Genomic DNA, 27,446 nt, shown 5'->3' on the forward strand with positions numbered 1-27,446 from the left:
ATTAGGGGGAGATAATTACCCGTTGCCGGTAGCTCAAGGAAGAATGAAGTAAAAAAGGCCGAGTACCTGTGGAATGGGTTGTTTGACAGGATGTTTTCATTCTGAACAAGGAAGTTATGATGACAATAGACCAAAAAACATGACCAACAATCGATCGTCTGCGGTTTTGGACTGGTCGAACGTTTCTCAATATAGTGGATATCTTTATAAAAAGCCATTTGGACATCCATCAAATAAATGGTCTAAAAGGTGATAATAGTGTATTAAACCTTCCGTTATCAGATATGTGTTATTTTTAGCCTAAGGGGATATTTATGTACATGCATGTAATTCGATATAGGACAATATATCAATCATGTCAATAATGGTATGAACAAATTAACTGAGATTAATTGGTGCATGTAATATTTGTATGTTTACATTTTTATAATATCCTTGATACTGTACAATGTATATCATATTGGGTTTATTATGTCAAATATTTCTTTATTTCATAAACTTTTTGTGAGTTATCCGTTTCATTTTCGTAAAACATTTTTAAAAATATTTCCCTAATTTATAAACCAATGGCACTTCTTGTTTGAATTTAACATTTTTAAAGAAAAATATTCAAGTTAATAGCTAAAAAAACAGTGGTTGCTAATATGCCAATTCCAATTCACACACAAATTTATTAGTCACAATGCTGATGGATGTTTTTAAATTGCAATAATAACTGATTTTTGATGATATTGTTTATGCCAACTGAAGTAGTGTCAACCCCTGAAACTCTGACATTCATAAAAAAAACCCAAGAGATTGGTGTATTTTTTTTGGCAAACAATACCTCATTACCTTATAAAGTTGTATGTACAAAATCAGATAAAGTAAAGAAGTATGAAAGCTACATCAGTGCTCTAGCTAGAAATAAAAAGGGGCAGGGTGCCAGTGGAGGGCAGGGCACTTTTTATGATAAGAAAAGGCACTGCTCATTTTTTTGTCTACGTTTCTGTGTGTATCACGAGTTAACGAATCTCTTTTTTTTGTACTGTATATGTTTTTTTTTTAAATAAAGATGCTTTTCAACTATAGTCTTTATTTCATTGTTTGTGTAGTTATGATTGATATAGTACATCTTCATCAACATATTATGTTTTTACAGTTCAACTTCACTCTACCCATTATCAAAGAATACTAGTATGTGTTTTTTTTTTATTTTTTTTTTTATCTATATAGGAATTATAGCTTTGAATACATCATATGATCTGAACAACAAATGGAAGTTTTAACGACCTTGACTGGCTATACAGCCCTTGCAAGGTCGGTTATGTCTGAAACGGAGAGCATTACTAATTTAGCAATGTTTAGAACATGGATTGCTAAAAGTATAATTATCAAGTAGAAATTGCAATATATATTTTTATGTCCCACCTACGATAGTAGAGGGGCATTATGTTTTCTGGTCTGTGCGTCTGTCCGTCTGTTCGTTCGTTCGTCCATTCATCCGTTCGTCCGTCTGTCCCACTTCAGGTTAAAGTTTTTGGTCGAGGTAGTTTTTGATGAAGTTGAAGTCCAATCGACTACAAACTTAGTATACATGTTCCCTATGATATGATCTTTTAAATTTTAATGCCAAATTAGAGGGTTTACTCCAATTTCACGGTCCACTGAACATAGAAAATGATAGTGCGAGTGGGGCATTCGTGTACTGGGGACACATTCTTGTTTAATATGTTCAAAGACAGTTAATATCTTTAAGGTAACATTATTATGTTATTATATATTCAATTGGTAATTTATTCCTTTTTTTGGTACTAGATAATAATTTTAGAGCACAAATTTGTAATAAGCTAAAACAGGGGAAGTAACTCCAAAATCAATTTCCACCACGTTTGGGTTAATTAAAAACTGTGCTTGTCGCTAACAAGTAGAGATGGAAGGCATTTCTGTAAAGGCATAGTTTTATTTTGATGACTTAAATTCAATTCTAAAGTCATGAAAGTCTTCATTTATATACGCTCTTCCATTGTGACTTGGAGATCGAAAATGCCGACCCAAGCTAAACACACGTGACACATTCATCAAAAGTATGACAAAAAGATACATTGTCCTAATTAAATTACCTAGTTATTAAAACACCTTTGAAGTCTTTATCATTGTAATTGATTGTAATGACATGATTAACCTGGGGGCAATCACACAGGTGATATATGTAATTAACTTTGAGATCAGAAATCGATGAAACAAAATTTTACCAAAACGGCACAAGATAATTTTGGAAAAAGACGTCAGGGCATAAGGGCGCGGATGAAGGCACCCAGTGCGCAGCTGAGGGCACCCAGGGCGCGGCGCCCTTCTATATTGGGCTAGCGAGACCACTGTACATGTACATGTTTTTATTATGTCATGACATTGCATCATATACTTATATAATTACATGTAGCTGGATACTTGCAGTTGGTAAGAACTAAGAAGTATTCCAAAATCATGTATGTCTGCACACTTCAAGAAGGCATTAGAGAGTTGTCTCATTGGCAATCATACATGTACCACATCATCTATTTTATATTAATCTCCTACTATGGAAATATTATTTGTTTTATCCTGAACTGTCTAATCACATTTTCTTATCTGGGTACAAATGACAAATCTCCTATAGGCTAACTTGTATGCAGACTTTGCCATAACCAAAAAAGTAAATATCTATGAACATGCAAGTTTTCCTTAATCCAAGAAACTTGGTACCCACAAAAATAATTTAATCCAAAGTTGTTGCAAAAATAGGATGAGAAATAATGATATATGTTGTTTTCTGTCTCTTTTTGTTTGTTGTATGTTTTGCAAAAATTACACTAAAATTTAATACAAAAAAAAATCTTTGAGCTAATTTATTATGTGAGGCAAGAAAATGAAATTTAAATTTAAACCACAATTGTCAACTTTTATATCTTTTTTGTATTTCAGATTTTTTGTTGTGAAAGATGGCTACCTGTTTTATTATACCGAACAAGAAAGAAAAGATATGGAAAAAAGAAAATGCCTCAGTATTCATCCTAAGGCATGTATCAATTGATTACTGAACAAGGAAGTAAAAAAGAAATGTTAAATAAAGCAAATGAAGAGATTTGTATGGACACATTTTAAATGAAAAGAATAAGAAAATAAGGAGATGTGGTATAATTGCCATTGAGACAACAATTCACCAAACATCAAACATTCAGCATGTAAACAACTAAAGGTCACCATATGGCCTTCAACAATGGGCAATTTATCCATGCCTTATAGTTAGCTATAAAAGTCTTGTCATGAAAATATGAGTAATAATTCAAAAGAGAACACCAACATTCTGATTTATTCTAAAAAGAATTATTGCAGTCAGTAGATATAGGAAGATGTCAGGCCAAATAAAAATATATGTGTGGTTCCAGTAACCCGACCGCCCCTAGTTTAAACCCCCAACCCTAGAACATTTCTGAAAAATAAATTTCAAACGATAAAATTTTGAGGATTGTAAATTAAAATAATATAAAATTCGTAGATTTCTGTCATCAGAATTTCCATCAGAAATTGTTATTGTTAAATCGCAAGAATTCATAACAATTAGTTGTCAAAATGCAACAAAATTTATGAAAAACATAAATGACTGTCTTTATTTTGCAACCAAACACTTTTAAAAAAAGACTTCTGGTATTGACGTGTGTAATACCGGAAACAATTTCGGTAATCACACGATTTTTTTGGATTTTGACAATCTAAAATAAAATTTAGAAAAAAATTAATAAAATTTGCCGACCTACCGACCCTATTTTTTTTAGAATGGAACCACACATATATTTTTATTTGGCCAGATATGTTTATGTGAAAATCCCTCATGAAACAGCAACCCAATAAAAAATTAAAGCCTGCATAGGGAATAAGGTAGACTTTAGAAGCTTCGTGTCACTTTTCATTTTTGATCAAAATTTCAAAATCTTTTAGGACATTTAAGAATGATTCAATCATACCCAGTAACCATCAAGCAATGCCTAGCTGATTCTCTTCTTCATCTCTAGCTTTAGATAGATATAGGAAGATGTGGTATGAGTGCCAATGAGACAACTCTCCATCCAAATAACAATTTATAAAAGTGAACCATTATAGGTCAATGTACAGCCTTCAACACGGAGCCTTGGCTCACACCGAACAACAAGCTATAAAGGGCCCCAAAATTACTAGTGTAAAACCATTCAAACGGGAAAACCAATGGTCTAATTTAACACATCTTAAAATACTTAAACTCATGTAGCAATACCATTGACCAATGAATACCTTGCAAATATTTTATAAAAGTTTATTAAGACACCATGAAGACGAGATCTCTGTTTTCTGTTTAGGTGTATTACCACCATTGATTTTCCCCTATTAGTCTTTGCTAAATTTGCACTTTTCAAAAAAATATGTACAATTTATCTTTGTTTCAAATAAATAAATACTTGGCATGAGTAAAGTTTTATCTTGTCCAGTACTATAGAAAAAAATCACATAACATTTTATTGCATATAAGAAAATAACCATCACTGGAAGTAACCAATCAAATTTCTCCCCTTACTTTATCTGTGTACAAGGTTTAGTCACCAGGTAACCTCAAGATTACAAAATATTCTATAGAAATCCCAAATAAAAAAATAATGGTGCTTTGAAATACCCAAGACATATGTTTATGACACAGAAATCTTTTACTGCAATAAAATGTAGGATTAATTACCTACAACTGTCAAATTCAAGGGAATATTTTTTTCGACCTATTTTCGTATACAACTGGATGTGACGTACCGTGATTTGGTGGTATTACACCTTTACTGAGTAACACAACTAATGTACCAAAATTAGAATGAGTAAAGTTGCTTTAAATCATGATCACAATTTTAACATACATTTACCATAATGTCAGTTTCAAAATTCTAGAAAAAAAAGGTTACTGTGGATCATTTATATTTGTAGGATAATACTTTTTCTGGTTTCTTGTATCACTTTTATCATTAGGCAATAGCTCATCTAGAGACAGTAAGACTAAGAGTAAGGTTTAAAGTTAAAGTTTTACTTTACAGTTGGAAAAAACATATGTGTTGTGCTCATGAGGCCATTGTTACTAATATATAAAGTGTAATAAAATGATTTTATTTTGTTTCAGGGATTCATTCCTTTGGGAGAATCTATTATTACTATCCATGATGAAGAAACACAATATTCAGCTTTCACAATCTTGAGTACTGAACTTAATGTTAGTATTATTTAATATTTAGAGGGTGCCTTGTAGCCAAACAGTCTTAAGTTCAAATATAGTTCATCTATAATAATCACTTGTCTATGACTTTGAGGTTTGTTATTTCCAACTCTGTTTAAAACAGCTGTTTGGAATTGTTAGTTTTTAGCTCACCTGTCCCAAAGGGCTGCGTGAGCTTTTCTTATCACTTGGCGTCGTAAACTTTTACAAAAATCTTCTACTCTAAAACTACTGGTCCAAATTAACCAAACTTAACCACAATCATCATTGGGGTATCTAGTTAAAAATGTGTCCGGTGACCTGGCCAACCAACCAAGATGGCTGTCATTGCTAAAAATAGAAACATAGGGGTAAAATGTAGATTCTGGCTTATATCTCTTAAACCAAAGCATTTAGAGCAAATCTGACATTGAGGTAAAATTGTTTATCAAGTCAAGATCTATCTACCCTGAAATTTTCAGATGAATCGGACAACCAGTTGTTGGGTTGCTGCCCCTCAATTGGTAATTTTAAATATTTTAAGGAAATTTGTCGTTTTTATACGACCGCAAAAATTGAAAAAATTTTTTGGTCGTATATTGGTATGATGTTGTTGGTTATTATCTTGAATATTATTACAGATAGAGATAAATTGTAAACAGCAATAATGTACAGCAAAGTAAGATTTACAAATAAGTCAAAATGGTCAGTTGACCCATTATAGAGTTATTGTCTTTTATAGTCAATTTTTAACAATTTTTTGTAATCTTTTATAAAAATCTTCTCCTCTGCAACTACTGAGACAAATTTAACCGAACTTGTCGACAATCAACATTAGGGTATCTAGTTTAAAAAATGTGTCCGATGAGCAAGCCAGCGAACCAAGATGGTAGACATTGCTAAAAATAGTACACAGGGTAAAATGCAGTTTTTGGCTCATATCTCTGAAACAAAAGCATTCAGAGCAAATCTGATAGGATAATATTGTTCATTAGGTCAAGATATATCTGCCCTAAAATTTTCAGTTCAATCAGTGTTGGGTTGCTACCCCGGAATTGGTAATTTGAAGAAAATTTTGCAGCTTTTGGTTATTATCTTTAATATTATTACAGGTAGAGATAAACTGTAAACAGCAATAATGTACAGCAGTTACTTACAGTACAGTTTTTAACCATTTGCAAAATGTTTCAATGTATGATTAGCTGTTATATAGCTTCTTAATAACAAAATAAGGAATTAATTCAAAAGAGATAGTTGAAAACTTAATTTATTTAAAAAAAAACATTAAACCTGTTAAAGAAAAAACAAGTATGACCGTCAGACAGACAGATGACAATATGGAAATGCAGGCTCCAGGTTTTTGATCAGTCTGTATTTAACATGGATTATCTCCCATGTAAAATAGATATACCGGTATGGGTATTTGACTAGGAAGTGACGATTCACATAAATATATATTGTTTTAAACTATTTTGTATATATTTTACAGATGACCTATTTTGTATATTTTACAGATGACCTACTTGTTAGGTACAGAAAGTAATTATGATAGAACTAAAGTGTTGGAACATTTAGAAAAAGCACAGAAAATGTAAGACTTTAAATAATTCAAACCTTTTTGTAAACAGAGATTGTCACTTTAAATATGATTTTTAACCACTATAACAAATTTTGTATAGACATGTATGTATTCATGGATTTCATTGATATAGGTAAACCATGAATTTACATGTTCCACCAAGTACTGATTTTGTAAAGAGATGTATGCATATATTGCATAACTAGGTAATCAAATATCCATAAAATTGCTAATTTTCCTGAATCCATGAAAATTAGTTTTAACTGGAAATAATTAATCCACAGTTGGTTACTCTTACCTGTTTAACTTACTACCCTTCCCTTGAGAACAACCACTTGATCTAACCATACCCTTACCTTATGTGGTATGGGCTTTGCTCATTGTTGAAGGCCGTATGGTGACCTATAGTTGTTATTTCTGTGTCATTTTGGTCTCTTGTGGACAGTTGTCTCATTGGCTATCATACCACATCTTCTTTTTTATACTTATATAATTTTACTTCAGTAGGATTTTCAAAAAAATAAATGAAAAGACTGATAAATAAATCTTTTTTGTTTTGTAAAGATTTAATTCTATTTTCTACAGTACTATTTTATTTTCTGTGGTAAAAAAACTGTTCTCAGATTCCTACTATAAACTTTCATATATGTGTTATTTGATTTGAAATAGATTTATTAGAATGTAGGAATAATAAATCATATAGATATGATGATCATAAAATTAAAATGAAATGTGTATTGTATTACAGAACCTGGAAAAATGCTCAATTAATGGATAATATGATCAAACAGTTAGAAGATCAGGGATTACAAATGGCAAAACAAAAACAGGTGTATTTTGGTAAGTCAACATGGTCAAGGTCAGGGATTACAAATGGCAAAACGAAAACAAGTGTATTTTGGTAAGTTAACCTGGTCAAGGTCAGGGATTACAAATGGCAAAACAAAAACAGGTGTATTTTGGTAGGTCAAGATCAGGGATTACAAATGGCAAAACAAAAACAGATCTATTTTGGTAAGTCAAGTTCAGGGATTACAAATGGCAAAACAAAAACAGGTGTATTTTGGTAAGTCAAGATCAGGGATTACAAAGGTCAAACAAAAACAGGTGTATTTTGGTAGGTCAAGATCAGGGATTACAAATGGCAAAACAAAAAAAGATGTATTTTAGTAAGAAAAGGTCAAGGATTACAAATGGCAAAACAAAAACAGGTATTTTGGTAGGTGAAGGTCAGGGATTACAATTGGCAAAACAAAAACAGGTGTATTTTGGTAGGTGAAGATAAGAAATTACAAATGGTAAAACAGAAACAGGTGTATTTTGGTAAGTGAGGATCAGGGATTACAAATGGCAAAACAAAAACATGTGTATTTTGGTAAGTCAAGTACAGGGATTGCAAATGGCAAAACAAAAACGTGTATTTTGGTAGGTCAAGATCAAATATCAAAATGACTTCAAAAATTAAATATAAAGTATCATGTTTAATCTCATTCAGTAACACTTACATGGTACAGGTGTAATACCACAAATAATTTCCCCTATTAGTATTTCTTAATTTGCACTTTTGAAAAAAATGTGCATAATTTATCTTTGTTTCAAAAGGAAGAAATAAAAACCACAAATTAAAAAAATAAAGGTGCTTTGAATACCAAAAATATATGTTTATAACACAGAAATGTTTTACTGCAATGAAATGTAAGATTAATTACCTACAACTGTCAAAATCAAGAGAGAAAAATTTTCCGACCAAATTCCAACAAGATGTGACGTACTATGATTTGGTGGTATTACGCCTAAATAGGGAAGGCATTTAGAAAATTGGATATTCAAATTATAGAGGAAATTTTGGAATTTTGTTCACATTTTCACTGCACTCAAAAAAGTGACAGCCATCCATAGTAAATGAGTTTGATGCAATATTTTTAAAATATATACAAAATAATGGAACTTAGTTTATAAACAGGAGAATTTTACAAGCATGACGAAGAGAACATTTATCTGTGACAACCTTGACAGAGCTAAAATGCTGCTTGGAATGTTCAATCTTTCTGTCCAATCATCATTGAAGTTACATTGATAAATTAGTTATAACCTTCTATTTCATTGGATCATTACTGCATGTGTAGTCATACCATAACCTGTCCAATGAAACCATCATTGGTGATTATGTTATGCTGGTAAGTGTTGGGAATATTATTTTAAACTTGCATGTAATTATGCATATTTCTTTCCTTCCAGATAAACTACAGTCAGAGATTTCAGCTTTATCTGATGAAAAACAGAGAACTGAGGTATTTTATTAAACATGAAGAAAATTGTTGGCTAGACCCGTAGAACATGAAGATAATGAATTCTTTATATATATTAGCAAAACAAAGTCTACAGATAACACACTGTTGGGTCTGTAGTGTCTTTATTTTTTCTTCTGCAAAATATTTAAAAACGACTGGTTCCACTATAAAATATGTTTCTGATTTTATGGACAAGGCAATTGGTTGATGGATAGTTATGTCCCTTAAATTTGGTTGTATATGACTTTTGACGACTACCTATAATGGTGGCATATTGGCTTCTTTGAGAGAGTATCAGCATCCATTTCTGTTGGTTCATTTTGTTAAAACAAATTTATAACATTTTATACTTGTACTTATAAGAAAGATTGCAACTCCCTATAATATTTCATCGTGCTTCTGAAACAAAAAATAATTACAATTTATTTATGTCTTTTAACAGGAATTAGAACAAATAAATAGTGAATTGGCAAAAGAGAAAGCAAAACTAGAACAGTATCATGAAGAATTGATGAAAGATTATGAACAAATGAAAGAGTGAGTAATTATATAATAGTTCTTGAAAAACTGGTCATTATCATGATATATGGACTGCCCACAGGACAGTGGTATTGGCTGAGATAGTGATAATGACTGAGCCGGAGGCGAGGTCATTATTTCTGTCGCAGTTAATACCACTGTCCTACGGGCAGTCCGTGTATCACGGTAATGACCAGTTTTTCAAGAACTATTGTGTTTATTTCATTGAGAAACCATGTTTTGGTAAATTCTCAGAAATTCAAAATGCCTAAAGCAAACTGGAGTAGTTATACAATTTCTATGGCAAGAGTGAATACCAGTCGTAGTAATACTGCCATTCTTTTAGTGCTATTTTTCAGTATATAAATACTTAATCAAGTTCTTTATAATTTTATAATTAACGAAAACATATAGTTAACAATTCAACAACTTAAATATAATATTGAAAACAGGAAAATGTTTTATAAAAGGGACTTCTCCCTAAACTGAGACGCCATGCCCGACCGGTCATTTACAGAGAAACCACGCCCCAACGGTCATTATCAAACGGAAACCACGCCCCACCAGTCATTATCATGTCAAAAGTTCGTTAACGACCGGTTTTCTTGTCCGTTTTGTTCTGTTAATGACCGATTGAATGTATTACTGAATAATAATGAATGTCACGTGGCCTCTTTTTATCCAATAGGAGAAGCTTATTCTTAACCGATATGAAATAATTAAAAATACAATCAATTCTAAATATGAAGCACTAAGAACTAATGGCCTATTTAATTGTTTTACACTTCCAAGAACAACGCTCAATTATCATTATTTATTTAATATTTAATAGTGTATTATTTATCAACAACATCTAAGGTGAAAGAAGGTAATTTTTATATGATACAAAAGTATGTTACTGTAATAAAGAATTGGCCTTTGATATCAACATCTTGTTCTTAATGTTGTCAAATCTAAGAAAATGAGTTCTATTAATAAATCATAAATGCTAGTACTCAACTAACTTTAAGTATTGGAGTGAATGGAAAGATTTTTGGGGAAAGAAGGCTTCAAGCCGTCAATCCCCTATGGGGTTGACCAGAGTGACATCCCCTCACATCATTCATTTTGTTTTTATAGTGGGGAAACCTCCCAACAAATCTTTATGAGATTAATGAAAAAGAGACCCACAAATGAATAGAACACTTTTTTACGCATTTCCCTTCTGTTTCTCATGAAATTATCGTATCTTGAGCTCTCCTTTACATTATTTACGTTTCTTTTACAATCCAGAAAAATCAGTATGACAAGATATTCTAAATATATCCAACCTACATTATATTTTAAAGTGATGTCATTGTTGGAATGCCACACTACACAGACTCAAGGACATCCTTCACTGGTTATTTAAATCATTCTCAGAGATCGTGCAATAATTAAAAATTGGTATTTGTTAAATTGAAACATAATTTTGTTTGCTGTAGATGATTCAAACATCAACATGCAATACTTTAATTAGTAGGTCAACAACTTTCAAAGTAAACAAAAGTCCGTGGGTATACATGAGATTGGGGAGAGAAACGATTTTTTTCATTTTTTTTCTGTAAAATTCTGTTTTGAGAATCTTCCTCCAATTCAGGAGCACCTCAATTGATGAGTAATCAGTGATTTTGCTAGCGCTCGTCACTTTCGTATTTTACGAAAGGGTTTTCTCATTGACGAAAGTATTTCAAATCAATTTCGTCACTTTAATTTTGAAAGTGTAAAAAAAATTCGCAATAAAAACTATAAATCTACCTGTCTTCATGTTTTTGACAAGTTTATGACCTCCAGGTAATTAACATTTTTAACAGGTGTTACAAGTTGTGATTACAACTAATCCGCTTATCGCCATCGGATGGGTCACTAATCCGTTAATTATTATTAAACCCCATAATTGAATAACCATCATAATTATTTCCCCAGGAAAACCAGTCAGTCGGCAAGTCATTTCAACAACCAGCTAGGAGTTTAGTTTAGTCAATTAATCAAAAATGTAACAACCCGGTCAGTTCGCATTTGAATTTCAATATTTTTCCAACGATCTGAAGTTCATTTGTCGTAGATTCGTCATTCGAAGGCATTTTCGTCATATTTGATTTAAATTTTCATCAAAAAACTTTCGACAATTTCCATTTAAAATAAAGAACTTTAATGTGTTTATTCAAAACTTTCACGAGTTAAACAGGTGCTTTCTGTATTGTGTTCTACGCATGAGTGAAAGTATTCCTTTGACTATTTATAGACTTTAAAAAAACGTAAAATACGAAATCATTTAATTTAGAATCATTAAACGAGAGAGACAAATATCTCTTACTAAAGGAATTTAAATCAAAAAATGATAATTTCCTGATGAATCCGGACTCGTTTTGAATTTATTATCCACGTGTCACTTTCCGTTTTCGTTTCATTTTAAAACTGAAAGTAGTAAACGTGATCTATTGTTGATTTGTTTACAACCTACTTTCAGTCATTATTATAGTTCCAAAAAGGATTTTACACATTTCCAACTTGAAAGAAATGATTCCAAATATCGATTTAGACCTTTTATATGGATAATGATTATGCAGTGAAATAATCATTGCAAGTTAATTTCTGCTGTGATTCCTTGTTTAAAAAAAATAGAATCCAACTTTTGTTGATCAGGAATGACCCCTGGAACAAACTGAAGAGAAATTGTGAACTAAATTTCTGGATTCCATGTCAGAATCTTTCATAATAATGGCCAATACAGTCAAATCATACAATAACTGCCAATCATGCTGGTGCCTCAATCCCTTAAAATCTGACAAAGTCAAAAGATGAAGCTAGTAATATACATCATTGGCCCCTTGCTTTTACACAAAATAAGGTTGATTTTAATAGCGCGCAAAAGTGACTAAAGCCCTCAAAATCCTAGCTTAAACCCTGGTAATTATCTACTAAAATAAAAGTTAATGTATCTGAACACTTAAAATGTGACAATTAGTATATGATTAGTAGTCTTCCATTAAAACTAAATTTGTTTACCAACATAATCATTGTAATGGTAAAAAATAATTAAATCAAAAATGTTGCATTTTGTAGTTTAAACCTATTTATTCATGAAATTTACAAATATTTCAAAATGTAGGATCTGGAAACAAGCTTCACACAGTTTACACCAATCATATTGTTTTTATTAGTACCTGTATCCCTGTGATGATAGTTGTAACTGGGAACTTAATTATTGGAAATTTAAAACTGAATAGATTTTTCAGTCCTAACTTTCTTGAGAAAAAAAATAAAAATCTTAGAGTACTGTCACAAAAAAATGGAAAAATCGCCCTAACCTGCAGTTCAGTGGTACACAATTAAGATTTCAAAAAATTGTAGTTGTTGTTAAATGACAGAATTCAGTTGAATTTTAGATAATTAACTATCAACTTTAATTGAATGTTTAGATTTAGAAGATGCAGATCTCTTCCATTGGTCCAAATTGAATTCTAAACTAAGGAAAGGAAATTACATTAAAGAACAATTGATTTCAATATTGTCAACCTGTTCTCTTTTTCATCCCCCCCCCCCCCAAAAAAAAAATAGATTAAAAAATAATACAGAAACAAGGGCCGTCTTTCCCCCCAGAGCTATTCAGCTCTTTGATTTTAACTGTTTCCAGGTTTTCTTTAAAATGACAACATAGGAAATTAAATAAAGAGGCAGGTGAGTCTGAGAATATCAGATCATTAATGAAATAGCCTTAATGAATGAACATATATCTATTACAGTGAGTTAGATAATACCATAGAAAGTATGAAGACACTAGAAGCTGACAGTGCAGAATTGTCACAAACATTACAGGAAAAAGATACAATGTTAAAGGTAGCAAATTTTATAGTTCATCTTGACAGTTGACAAATATAATTTCTACAAGACCGGATTAAACCTAATGACTCTCAGTGACGTTGGTCCTTTGATTTAAAGCCCAAAATGTTATGATCATTTTAGATATATTCTCAGTATGGCTATATCTTAATTTACATAGCTACAGCATTTGGATAAACATTTTTTGGTGAATAATTGAATTTAATATTTGAAATAAAATCAGCTTTGATTTACCATAAAGAGGCAAAAGATAACAATGATATATATATTCAAACTCAAGTCGGTAACGAACCTTATCGTCCTTCCCTCCGCCTATATCACCCTGCTCTGTTGCTCCGTAATTCTCGTATCAAGACTTCAAAACGAGACCAGGCATTATCAGCAACGTCACAATGTGAGAGGAGAAGTTATCAATGACGTCACAATGCGAGAGGAGACGTTATCAAGCTTGCTTTTGTCAAGTGTAAAACTGTCTTAGGGAGAAAGAAACGACCAGTAATAGAACGATAAAAAGATAATCGGGGTTTCTTCGTATAGATATTTTAAAATATCAGCAGCTCGACACAATGTGGAACAGTTTAGCTTGTTCGCTACGCTCACTCGCCAAAAAGGTTCACATTGTGGCTCGCGGCTGATATTTTACAATATCAATGTGAAAAAAACCCGATGATCTGTACATAGCAAAAACTATCAAATAGACAGACAACAGTATACAACACACAAGTTAAAAAATTAGACTTTTACATACCTATATATTAACAATAAATAACCATTGTACAATAAATATTCAGAGTTTAGCCAAAGACAAAGACAGAGTGTTAACGCAACTACAGGATAAAGAAAATCTTATAAATAGAGAATTTGAAGATTTGTCTCAGACTAGAGAGGAATTAAAACTGGCATTGAAACAGATAGAGGATGACACACAAGTTTTGTTAAATGATAAATCTGTCGCTGTAGACAAGTAGGTATTAAATAGTGGTTGCATTAACACAAAATTATGTGTTTTTGGTGCAAAACTTTTTTTTTAAAAATACACCAAATTAACCAAGTCATGTGTTATTTCCATGTAAAAAAAAAAAAAAAAAAAAAAAGACTATATTTTTTTTTGGTGATTTGCTTTTTTTTTAATGCAAAATAAAAATCTAACACAAACACTGATTTGAACTTAACTTTGGTGGCATATTCATGAACATTTATATTATCTGTGGCAGGCAGTATTTGAAAACTAAAAAGCAGAAAAGGTAACAGGGTTAATGTATTTTGAAAGAACTGAAATGAAACCGCTTAAATGCATTTTAAAACCAGACTGTTGAAATTGACACATCAATTTCCTTATTATATAGTTTAGTACATTGTTAAAAATACATCAACTTCCTTATTATACAGTTAGTATATTGTAAAAAATACATCATTTTCCTAATTATTTAGTTAGAATGTTGTTAAAATAAAATTTGTTGTTTAGTACAAACAGGATATAATGTTATGTTTCACTGATTTTACTTTTGATAAACAAATTATGACAGCTTGTTAATGTTATAAGCTCATTAAGGATGTAAAATTCCATTATATTTCTTTTACTTAAGTTTTCCTCATTCAAATTTTATGAAACTCATACACAATGCTAAGAACTAAAACTAGCAGACAGTTCCAATTTTGGCAAATTGGCATTGAGTCACTTTCTGTTCTAGAGTAATGTCCCTTTTTAACTATTTATAATTGCAAAGTTTGAGCATTTGTGTTCTCAGACACATTCTTATATTTTATTAATGTATTATTTTCCAATAGATGCATTTGTTTTCTTGTTAGTACACTACAATGAGTTATCTCCCATACATTTTAGGTTAAGAAGTTATCTCCCTTTAACTTAACAGATAAAATAGAAGAGCAAAATATACCTTGCAATAATGAGTTGTTGCCCTTTATTTTAGGTTGCATGAAAATGAGTCTATCATACAGCAACTTGAAGAAGAGAAAAAATCTATATGTGATCAGGCCACTGAGTTGAAGGAAACTATTAGGGTATGCTATTTATACATTTTTGGCAACTAAGAAATATACAATTCTTAGGAAGAGTCTATAATAAGTATGTCTGTCAACATTGTTCTAGAAATTCAATTTTTCAAAATGAGATACATCTCCCTTATAGAATTCGTAATCCAATCACAATATTTTGGTGTATGTTTTTGAAAATATTATCAAGATTGTTGAACTTTGTATGTAACTTAAAAGGTATGAATTCTTAAACTTTAAGAGTGATAAATCATTCAAACTTTTTTCTTTTTTAGGATTTGAGAACACAGAAAGAAATGACTGAGGCAGAATTAAAAGTAATTAATTATTTCCCTTTAATAGCTCTTCTAGGCCCATATAATTAAACTACTTATGTGAAAATGTCTCAGCTTCAAAACGAGCCATCGTACATATCCAAGTTAACCATACTTGCCAACCTCTGACAATAGGAAATCATGTCATGACATGACATGACATGTCAAAAAGCGTGTGAAAACGCGTGACATAGATGCAGACTTTTTAATATGAATGTGGTAATGTTCATTATATCACATTATACAAAAGTGTTATTATAAAAGAACAACATACATGTATTTTCTTCTGTAAACTTTTATTATATCCTACAGTGGTCTGTTATGTTGCTTTTAAAGAAACACCACTAGCTATATATAGGCACATATTGAAAACAACTGCCAGTTTCAAGTTTTGTTAAATTTATTTGATACATTGTAACAGCACACAATATCAATGTAACATTGTCAAGTTCTGATCAGAATTCAGTGTGAATTTCTTTATAATTGAAAGTGCTCTCTCTCAGTAAGAATTGATATTTGGCTCAACTTAATTAGCTCATCTATTATCTCTGTCATTGCTCCCATTGCTATTGCCTGGTCAAAACTGGTAAGTTTATCAGAAGATAGCTGGCGCTATGAGAGCTGATCCAACAGTTCTGCGATATTTTCATCCCATGGTTCGTGGAAATCTTTTGGCTAGATTTGAAACTGAAATTGAAAAAGAAAAATGTTTTATAACTTGATTTCCATTTAATAAACATGTTGAATGCTTATTCAAATAGCTAAATTGTATTTCCCCTCTCATGTGTATTGTTTATATCATTGCAACATAAAATGCACAATTCATCACTCGAGAACTCCAAAATATGATTTATAAATCTTGAATCTTGGTACGTACACATCATTTTGGCTTAACAATCAGCGGTTTAGACGACAATACAGACCCTGAAAGTGACCTATTTCTGTGTACATTTCCCCAATAAAATGAATTTAAAAGAAAGTCTCAAAATCGTTAAAACTAATCACAAACTACTTACCTTTTGCTGTGCGTATAGAAAAACAAACAATGGCAGCCAAACAATTACTTCGAAATTTTCAGGATTTATCGCCTAATAAGGAAAAAACCTGAGAATAGCGATATCACTAACGACCAAAAAACGAAAAGAACGAAAAAGCGTGCAATAGCGTGTAAAGTGGTGACAAGCGTGTACACGCCATGTGACAAAATCCATGCGTGTAAATCGTTGAAAAAGCGAATATCATGTCACTTGGCAAGTATGAAGTTATCGATATGGACTGAGCAACAGAAGAAAACGTTACCATTATCACCTATGGTGAAACAATTGCCAACATTGACATTGGCCAGACCCCTCTTTGGTGGGAAAAATTTGATCAGTCAGTGGTCCCCCCTAGTGAAAAGTTCTGGATCCGCCACTGATTTATGTCTTAAGAAAATTTTCTAAGTAATGTGTGTTCTTATCTCTTCAATATTTTAAAATTGATTGTATAGTTTAATATATATTAGAATTTTAAAGTCAATTGCTACAAATAATGTATAAACTGTATTGTTAAATTTAGAGTTTAACAGATATGTAAACCATTATGTGTGTTCTTATTGTAGGAGGAAATTGTGGCAAGAATGGCAGCAGAGAAGAAGTTACGAGACGCTAATATATCATTAGATAGACTAGATACAGCAGTGTCCTTACAGACACCTAATATAAACCATGAAATCAAAGAAGAAATGAAGACGAATGTCAAACATCTTAAACGTTAGTTTACATTTCACTTAGGTTCAATATGTGTTTTGGCTGGGAAAATTATATAAACATCAGCAAAATACAACAAGTGGTTAAGCCTTTAAAAACAACTTGTTATATCAATTGATATATTTTTTGAGAATAGTGAGATGAATCTCAATTTTTATAGACTAAGAGTTTTATCATCAACTTAAAACTAGTTAAGAAAAATAACCAACATTAAGTTCATTATTTTATTGAAATACATTTATCCAACTTGATAACAGGAAAAGGGAGGAGTAAATACCCTTTTAAAGCAGAAGAACGAAATTGTGATTTCCCCAGTATTTTAAATGAATTGAAAGAAAATTGGTTAACTCATGTATGTTTATGGTTAAAAATGTGCTGTAAACCACCTTATTTTCACGGATACTTTATGCCCTTACCAGTCCTTTTAACTGCAATTTAATTTTGCGATTTTAAGGTGGTACCCAACACTTACACTAAAATCAATTTGGCTCGTTTAATTTTCATAAAATTTTGACAAAGTATTTACTTTGACCCTTTTACAAAAATATAAAAAATTTTAAAAATTTGAACCAACCGTTTTATCAGAAAAATGACACTGGTTATATAGCAGTTTGACAAACACTCATTTTGATCATTGAGAAGCTTAATATCCCTTTAACAACACAACGTAATTAAAACGTTTAGCTGATTTTACAGAGTTATCTTCCTGTAGTGTTAGATACCACCTTAACATTTGCTTGATAAAGTTAAATAAGAAAGATCCAAGTTTTACATATTCGCGATATTTTTCTTCTTGGTAAAGTTGCGAAAATAAATTGCTTGTTAAATAAATATAAAATTGTTTTACAGTATCTCTTTGTGGTAAAAAGTTGTATATTTTCCTATTTTAGGTTTCTTTGAAGACTTAGCAACAGAAGCAGCCATTGACTCAGATAAACCTGTGATAGTTAAGAATTCTATACACGCCAGGAAAACAATAGCCAGACGAGTTAAAACAATGAAATTAGATAGACGAAAATCTAATAGTAAGTTAACACCAGTAATTGTGTTAATTAAGCTTTAAATGTTGTCTTTTACTGCAAGAGTGAATTAACAGTTTTCAGTATAATAGATATAGTTTAATTTAATAAAAATTTATGTGATTCAACAAAAAAAGCAAATATTTGTCTTTATAAAGTGAGGTCACACTTACAAAATTCAATGTTTGTTTACCTTTCTTCTTCTATATCTACCATATAATGACCGCCTTCAACAAATTGAAGATTTTAGGGGAACATTGCCTTATTAATTATGACAAGGTACAAAAGCAAGTTAGCAAATTTGTATTTTGCTTTTAACTGACAGTTCATTTAATATTCAAACATCTTATTTCGGAAAATATTTTTATAGTTAAAAAGTCGGTATTTTTTAGATAGGTTTGTTTATCTGTGTTACGCTTCTTTTTTAAATGATATTCATATTATATGATATTTTTTTGTATCACATTTACTTTTTGTAGAACATTAATTTATTCTGGTTCATAAATTTGATAAGGCCTTCCGATATAATCAGGTAATAGCATGGCTAGTTATGTGTTGTTCAGGAATCTGAATGCATTTTGACTCATGTTAGGATGTTTAAAATTATCTGTGTCAGCCAATAAGTGTTATTATTAGCACAATGCCTTTCACATAAAATTAACATTATGTAGAATTTTGTTTTATATGACATTAGCAACCTTATTAAAAGATGTTTTAATAGCCATGTCAGCCATCTTGTTTTCCTTATTTCAAGCTTCCCAAGTTTTTATTTTTATTTGAAACATTACAACATTTTGCTTTTCAAAATTTCAATCAATACTGAAGCTCCATCCTGCTTAACCTAGTTAAATCCTAGATAATCAAGAAAAATAATTCCTGCAATTTTTTAAATTCTAATTTATAAAATTTTAAAAGCTCATATATATGCTTTCATGTTGATTAATTGCGGAAAATATATCCTATACTGTAGATTCATTAATTTTTGTGGGTACCAATTTTTGTGGATTAAGGAAAACTTACATTTTCATGGATATTTGATTTAGTGGTTATGCACACTGCATACAAGCCTAAAGAAAATTTGTTTTTCATCATACATATAATTTTGTCGTTCAGCTGTATCCACAAAATCCATAAAAATTGGTATCAAACGAATAAAAATGAAACCACAGTATATTAATCTATATTGGAACCTAGATGGGTTTATAAAGTAGAGAATCATGGGCAAAAGATAAAAAATGAGGGTAAAATAAAATAAAAAATAGTGTATTATAGACCAATATATATAGAATTGAGAATAACGGGGTGCCAAAATATCAATAAAATAAAAAATAGTGTAATATAGACCAATTTATATAGAATTGAGAATAATGGGGTGCCAAAATATCAATAAAATAAAAAATAGTGTAATATAGACCAATTTATATAGAATTGAGAATAATGGGGTGCCAAAATATCAATAAAATAAAAAATAGTGTAATATAGACCAATTTATATAGAATTGAGAATAATGGGGAGCCAAAATATCAACTATAGAGAATAATCGGCAAAAACAATATCCCTCAGTATTTTGAAACTCACTACCAAACTTCCTTCCTTCCTTTATAGATTCTCTTTAAAATATAAACACGAGAAAACTATCATTATTTATAGTTGACGTCTTAAGCTTTTTGTGGATAGTATTTTTTTTTTATCATTTGTATATAAATCTACAGGGATGAGAGCACAAGATTTGTTTAGTAGTATGAGCACAGCTTTTTGATGTAAGTTCTAACACTTCATACTCACCAACTAACATTGGTAAACAGGTAGTTTAAAACATGTTGGAATAAAGCGTTGATTTTTATTCATTTTTTTCAGTCGCCATATTGTTCGTGAATATTAAAGTACATGTGGAATTACAAATATTAGTTTCTAATTGATATTCATAATAATTCTTCTTTTCTTGGACTTGGGATAATAGTAGTTGAAATTTGGGTACCTGGTAAGACCGTTAATTAATTGTTTGTGGATACACCTGAAACTTGGCTAGTTATATTGACATTAATTTAAATTTAGTACAATTGTCATTCTGTTTAATAATAAGGTTCTATACTACTTAGAGAATGAACTGAATTTCTTTGATCAAATATTATAATCTGCAATGAAAAAATCAACTTTTGATACGCATTGTTGTTAAGCAGACCCTTTAGTTCTCTGAAAGGTTTAATTATTTAACTGCTGTTTTATTGTCAACTTTCCATTCATTTTTGACAGTATTTAAGGTTCAAGTTTATCCCTTTAAGGAAAAATAAGTGCCAAAAATCAATCAAAATTGCCATTAATCTTATGCACATGTATCGCAGTTAATCATCTTTTCCATCATGCATGATTGAAGTTTTCAAATTAAATTTTTTTTTATTATTTTATAATGTTGGTTGGTGAAAGCATATGAAGAGACTTGTTCCCTGTATTTATGTCTGTCAGTCAGTAACAGAAATCATCATAGGCTATCATAGCCATTGTTACCAGTAATCAAATTTATTTACTTATTCAGTAACCATATTAAGCTTGTATGCCTTTATTGCATTATTATACAATTTCAGTAGTAAATAAAATAAGCTTTCAAGTAAAATTTCATTAATAAGTGAAAACAAAATGCTATTGCTTTAGTAAATAAAAACTAATAGGCATGCAAAAATTAATAGAAAATATCAACTGCAGGTTTTTTAGGAGCATAGTACATGTATAAGGAAACTAATTCTTTTATTGAAGAAAACACAATATTTACTGCTGATCAGGGGCGGATCCAGCCATTTTAAAAAGAGGGGGGGGGTGTCCCAACCCAGGACAAAGGGGGGGTTCCAACTGTATGTCCCCATTCAAATGCATTGGTCGGCCAAGCAAAAGGGGGGGTTGCAACCCCAGGAACACCCCCCCCTGGATCCGCCAATGCTGATATACTTTAAATTTATAAAGAATAGTCTCATAATTTAGAATTTTTAACTGTTACAGATAATTTTTGTCAAAAAAGGGCAAGGGGGACCCAAAATGTATATGTTCCTTGGATTTTAGATGTACAATCCAAAACTTAAATGTTAAATTTCCATGGGGTGTCCCTTTCACACAAACACACATTCTATAAGCATCATCAGAATTCTGTTACTGACTGATATTCCCCTTTTGTTCTAGTCTTTGCCATAAACAAAAATATGAAATGTTGAACAGTAAATGTTTTTGTTTATGGCAAATTATTTCATTGTTTAAGAGTACAAAATTCAGCAGATTTATGTTTTGACATCCTGTTTTATAATTTCTTCAGTTTTATTTGTGTATTTTCTTTTAAAAATGTGGAATCAACATGTAGACATTTTGTACTCTTTGTTTATTGTACTAATACTTTTTATCTGCTAGAAATTTATTAAAGAAGTTTACCATTTCTGTAGGCAATCTCTTTAACGACATTTGAATAAATGACTTGAATGTTAGAGTTTGTGTGCAGAGGCTGTGTTTACTAGGAATGTGTTATAAATAATACATGATCAAGAATTATTTTTAAAAATGTGTCAGTGTCCTCATGGTAGTGTACTTGTTTTAAGTGAGAGGGGTTGTGGATTTGATTCCGGGCCTTATCAAACATAAGACTTGAAAATTTCATTATCTGCTTCTTATTTAAACAAGCGGTATTTTGGAGTATGAGCAAAGACTGTTGGCCTTGGGTTTGAAGTCATGACTCATAATAATGAGTCTAGGTGGGTTTCTTCAGACGAAATCTTAAACTCTGCATCCTGATCAGTGGCGGATCCAGGGGGGGTTCCGGGGTTGGTACCCCCGCTTTTTTTGGCCGATCAATGCATTTGAATGGGGACATATAGTTGGAACCCCCCTTTGTCCTGGGTTGGGACCCCCCCTTTTAAAATGGCTGGATCCACCCCTGCTGATCTAGTGCAAAACATATTCATATACCAACATGTTGTTATCCTTATATGTACTGATTATCAGGTTTCCTACATATTAATGTTTTATAATATAAATATGCAGACAATCAGATAATCAATATATGTGGTTGTATTTTCGTTTTTTCATGATAGAAAAAAATTAACAACTATCGGTCAGTGTACAACCTTTAACAATGAGCAAATCCTGTACTGTACAGTCTGCTATAAAAGGCCCTGGATTAACAAATGTAAAACTATTCAAATGAGAAAACTAATGACCTGATTAATGTTACAATGTATATTGACCTCTAGATGTCTAAAGAAATCAAAAGTAATCAGTAAAGCACTAAAAATGAAAAATCTTAGTACTCAATAACAATTCAGGGGTAAAAATTACCCATAATATAAGCTAAAATTGAGAATGGAAATAGGAAATGTGTCAAAGAGACAACAAACCGACCAAAGAGCAGAAAACAGCTGACAGTCACCAATTGGTCTTCAAGCTGGATATTTCAACTGGGTTTCATTAGTAGTTCAAGAATTCATTACAGATATCAAGCTAACTTATGGATGCATGTAATTTAGTTGAATGTTCTGAATGCGTAGAAATAGGATAATTATAGTTAGTTTACTACCTGCCTGGGAAAGATGCTTGCATGTTAAATATTCCTGTAAACTTGTTTAAACCCTAATTTAGTATTGTATTATAAGTATGTATTAGGCTAGATCAGATCATCAGACCTTATTTATTCTATTACAAATAATATATGAAGACATTACATGCACTGGTATCATTCTTTGTATCCTGACTTCTTCTGTATGCAGTAAGACATGTGACCTTGGAAATGAGTTGGTCAGTCACAACTGTTTTATTTGTTTTGAAAAATGTCACATTTCTGTACAAGTATGGCTGGTTTGTTATATAAATATAATATATCTTCTTATTCATTATTGTGTATGGATGTAGATACAAAAACAAGACTAAGTTAACATGGCATGGATGAAAGAAATTTTCCTAATGTTCAAATCATTAAGCTTTTCTACCCTAAGAGTTTTTGGAATGAGTTTAACTTGATTGACAAGAATTTGTAGTCATTTACTTTTTGTTATAACTGCATTCAAAATTTAACTCGGCTAAAATCAATTTCTACTGAAAAATTATGTTTGAAAAAAGATGACTGTGGAAAAAAAGAGTTTCAAAATTATAATACAAATTATATTATAATTTAAAACAATTTTATTATATTTTATAGGTATACGTATAAGATCAACCAATTTAGAACAAGTGAAGATGAAATTACCAAGGCGAGCAGCAACTACTTATATGAAAGGACCAATCAGTGATGAAGATCTGCAAGAACTTATGAACCCTAACTCACGCATATCTATTAGTCCTAATGCTTCGATAAAAACTAAAGTTGTATTTACTGAACATTTATGATAGAAAACTCATGTATAAATACATATATCAGAAGTCTTTTATTGGTTACCATACTTCCTTGCAAGTACTGTAAATTTAGAAATTATTGCGAGTATTCTTATTGTTATTGTTGGACAATCAACAAAAAATAAGAGTTTTATTGTTGCGATTTTCTAGATCGTGTATAGAATGATATCAACATTAAAATTTGGGTTTTTGTCGAGCCTGCAACTTTTGTTGCAGAAAGCTCAACATAGTGATCCGGTGGCGGCGGCGGCGGCGGTGTTAGCTAACTTCTTAAAAGCTTTATATTTTAGAAGGTGGAAGACCTGGATGCTTTATACTTTGTACATAGATGCCTCATGTTACGAGTTTCCGTCAGTAACATGTCCAATGTCCTTGACCTCATTTTCATGGTTCAGTGACCACTTGAAAAAAAAGTTCAAATTTTTTGCAATGTTGAATTCTCTCTTATTATAAGTAATAGGATAACTATATTTGATATATGCGTACCTTGCAATCATGAATGTCCTCATGTCTGTCAGATAGTTTTCACTTGACCTCGACCTCATTTCATGGATCAATGAACAAGGTTAAGTTTTGGTGGTCAAGTCCATATCTCAGATACTATAAGCAATAGGGCTAGTATATTCAGTGTATGGAAGGACTGTAAGGTGTACATGTACAACTGGCAGGTGTCATCTGACCTTGACCTCATTTTCATGGTTCAGTGGTTATAGTTAAATTTTTGTGTTTTGGTCTGTTTTTCTCATACTATATGCAAAAGGTCTACTATATTTGTTGTATGGAATGATTGTAAGGTGTACATGTCTAGCGGGCATATTTTATGTGACCGTGACCTCATTTTCATGGTTCAGTGGTCAAAGTTAAATTTTTGTGTTTTGGTCTGTTTTTCTCATACTATATGCAATAGGTCTACTATATTTGTTGTATGGAACGATTGTAAGGTGTACATGTCTTGCGGGCAGATGTCATGTGACCTTGACCTCATTTTCATGGTTCAGTGGTCAAAGTTAAGTTTTTGAGTTTTGGTCTTTTTATCTAATACTATATGCCATAGGTCAACTATATTTGGTGTATGGAAATATTTTATGATCTTCATGTCAGTCGCACAGGTTTTATTTGACCGTGACCTCATTTTCACGGTTTATTGCACAGTGTTAAGTTTTTATACGACCGCAAAATTTGAAAAATTTTTCGTCGTATATTGCTATCACGTTGGCGTCGTCGGCGTCGTCGTCGTCGTCGTCGTCGTCGTCCGAATACTTTTAGTTTTCGCACTCTAACTTTAGTGAAAGTGAATAGAAATCTATGAAATTTTAACACAAGGTTTATGACCACAAAAGGAAGGTTGGGATTGATTTTGGGAGTTTTAGTCCCAACATTTTAGGAATTAGGGGCCAAAAAGGGCCCAAATAAGCATTTTCTTGGTTTTCGCACTATAACTTTAGTTTAAGTAAATAGAAATCTATGAAATTTTGACATAAGGTTTATGACCACAAAAGAAAGGTTGGGATTGATTTTGGGAGTTTTGGTTCCAACAGTTTAGGAATTAGGGGCCAAAAAAGGGCCCAAATAAGCATTATTCTTGGTTTTCGCACAATAACTTTAGTTTAAGTAAATAGAAATCAATGAAATTTAAACACAATGTTTATGACCACAAAAGGAAGGTTGGTATTGATTTTAGGAGTTTAGGTCCCAACAGTTTAGGAATTAGGGGCCAAAAAGGGACCCAAATAAGCATTTTTTTTGGTTTTCGCACCATAACTTTAGTATAAGTAAATAGAAATCTATGAAATTTAAACACAAGGTTTATGACCATAAAAGGAAGGTTGGTATTGATTTTGGGAGTTTTGGTCCCAACAGTTTAGGAATAAAGGGCCCAAAGGGTCCAGATTTAAACTTTGTTTGATTTTATCAAAAATTGAATAATTGGGGTTCTTTGATATGCCGAATCTAACTGTGTATGTAGATTCTTAATTTTTGGTCCCTTTTTCAAATTGGTCTACATTAAGGTCCAAAGGGTCCAAAATTAAACTTAGTTTGATTTCAACAAAAATTGAATCCTTGGGGTTCTTTGATATGCTGAATTTAAAAATGTACTTAGATTTTTAATTATTGGCCTAGTTTTCAAGTTGGTCCAAATGGGGGTCCAAAATTAAACTTTGTTTGATTTCATCACAAATTGAATAAATGGGTTCTTTGATATGCCAAAATCTAACTGTGCATGTAGATTCTTAATTTTTGGTCCAGTTTTCAAATTGGTCTACATTAAGGTCCAAAGGGTCCAAAATTAAACTTTGATTTTAACAAAAATTAAATTCTTGGGCTTATTTGATATGCTTTATCTAAATATGTACTTTGATTTTTGATTATGGGCCCAGTTTTCAAGTTGGTCCAAATCAGGATTCCATATCAAGTATTGTGCAATAGCAAGAAATTTTCAATTGCACAGTATTGCACAATAGCAAGAAATATCTAATTGCACAATATTGTGCAATAGCAATTAATTTTCAATTGGAGTTATCTTTCTTTGTATAGAATAGTAGTTGATAATATATGTTGGAAATTTGCCAGACATGACTATGATGTCATTTTCTATTTTTATTTGCCAATAACTTTATGTAAATAACTTCATTGGAAATTTGCCAATATAAAATGTTGCTGATGAAGCTTTTTTTCCTTATCTTATCTAAAATGTTTTTAGATAATGTATGTTGGACATTTGCCAGACATGACTATGATGTCATTTTCTATTTTTATTTGCCAATAACTTTATGTAAATAACTTCATTGGAAATTTGCCAATATAAAATGTTGCTGATGAAGTTTTTTTTTATTGTTTTATACAATAAACAATGTATATTCACTTTTACTACCAACCAATCTTTACCATTCAGTGATAAAAAGCACTTTATTTTACATTTTAATATTTTATGATGTATTTAAAAGAGTAGTTATTGTTGCAAACTCCATTCGAAATTTGAATTGATATCAGTTTTGGAAAAAGGGAAACGGGATGTGAAAAAAAAGGGGGGGGGGGGGGTTTAAATTTTTCTCATTTCAGATTTCATAAATAAAAAGAAAATTTCTTCAAACATTTTTTTGAGAGGATTAATATTCAACAGCATAGTGAATTGCTCAAAGGCAAAAAAAAACTTTTAAGTTCATTAGACCACATTCATTCTGTGTCAGAAACCTATGCTGTGTCAACTATTTAATTTTAGATTTAAAAAGTTTGAAGAAGAAATCTTTAATTGATTTGTAAAATCTTGACATTTGTTTTGTGTAAAAAAAACCAATGTAATGTCAAAAATTTGATCACAATCCAAATTCAGAGCTGTATCACGCTTGAATGTTTTGTCCATACTTGCCCCAACTGTTCAGGGTTTGACCTCTGCGGTCGTATAAAGCTGCGCCCTGCGGAGCACCTGGTTGTGTTTTGGTCTATTTTTCTTAAACTATAAGTAATAGGTCAACTATATATGTTGTATAGAAGCATTGTTAGCTGTACATGTCTGCCTGGC

At 31.2% G+C, this 27,446-nt stretch overlaps 1 protein-coding gene across 2 annotated transcripts; it reads left to right on the forward strand.

Moving 5' to 3' along the window:
* Nucleotides 1–5: 5 nt before the first annotated feature.
* LOC143069551 (pleckstrin homology domain-containing family D member 1-like) lies at nt 6–26,870 on the forward strand. Of its 2 annotated transcripts, XM_076244239.1 has the most exons (15): nt 6–249; nt 2,944–3,037; nt 5,150–5,239; nt 6,736–6,812; nt 7,549–7,640; nt 9,039–9,091; nt 9,534–9,628; nt 13,375–13,468; nt 14,263–14,435; nt 15,403–15,493; nt 15,760–15,801; nt 17,399–17,549; nt 18,437–18,571; nt 20,278–20,325; nt 23,733–23,953. In XM_076244239.1, exons 1-14 carry the CDS (start codon nt 74–76, stop codon nt 20,322–20,324), a joined length of 1,410 nt encoding a protein of 469 aa, XP_076100354.1. In that variant the 5' UTR covers nt 6–73; the 3' UTR covers nt 20,325; nt 23,733–23,953. The 2 variants fall into 2 exon arrangements, with proteins under 2 accessions (XP_076100354.1, XP_076100353.1); XM_076244238.1 differs by lacking the exon at nt 20,278–20,325 and having other exon boundaries at nt 8–249; nt 23,733–26,870.
* The last annotated feature ends 576 nt before the right edge of the window (nt 26,871–27,446 follow it).

Source organism: Mytilus galloprovincialis, chromosome 3 (genome assembly GCF_965363235.1).
Source record: "Mytilus galloprovincialis chromosome 3, xbMytGall1.hap1.1, whole genome shotgun sequence".
NCBI classification, from domain to species: Eukaryota; Metazoa; Mollusca; class Bivalvia; order Mytilida; family Mytilidae; genus Mytilus; species Mytilus galloprovincialis.

Excerpts from the sequence above, each read along its gene's own strand:
- LOC143069551 (XM_076244238.1), top strand. The coding sequence starts at position 74 with ATGGGTTGTTTGACAGGATGTTTTCATTCTGAACAAGGAAGTTATGAT. Across the intron at positions 9,092-9,533 it reads ATGAAAAACAGAGAACTGAG|GAATTAGAACAAATAAATAG; the intron begins GTATTTTATTAA and ends GTCTTTTAACAG. Across the intron at positions 18,572-23,732 it reads AGATAGACGAAAATCTAATA|GTATACGTATAAGATCAACC; the intron begins GTAAGTTAACAC and ends TATATTTTATAG.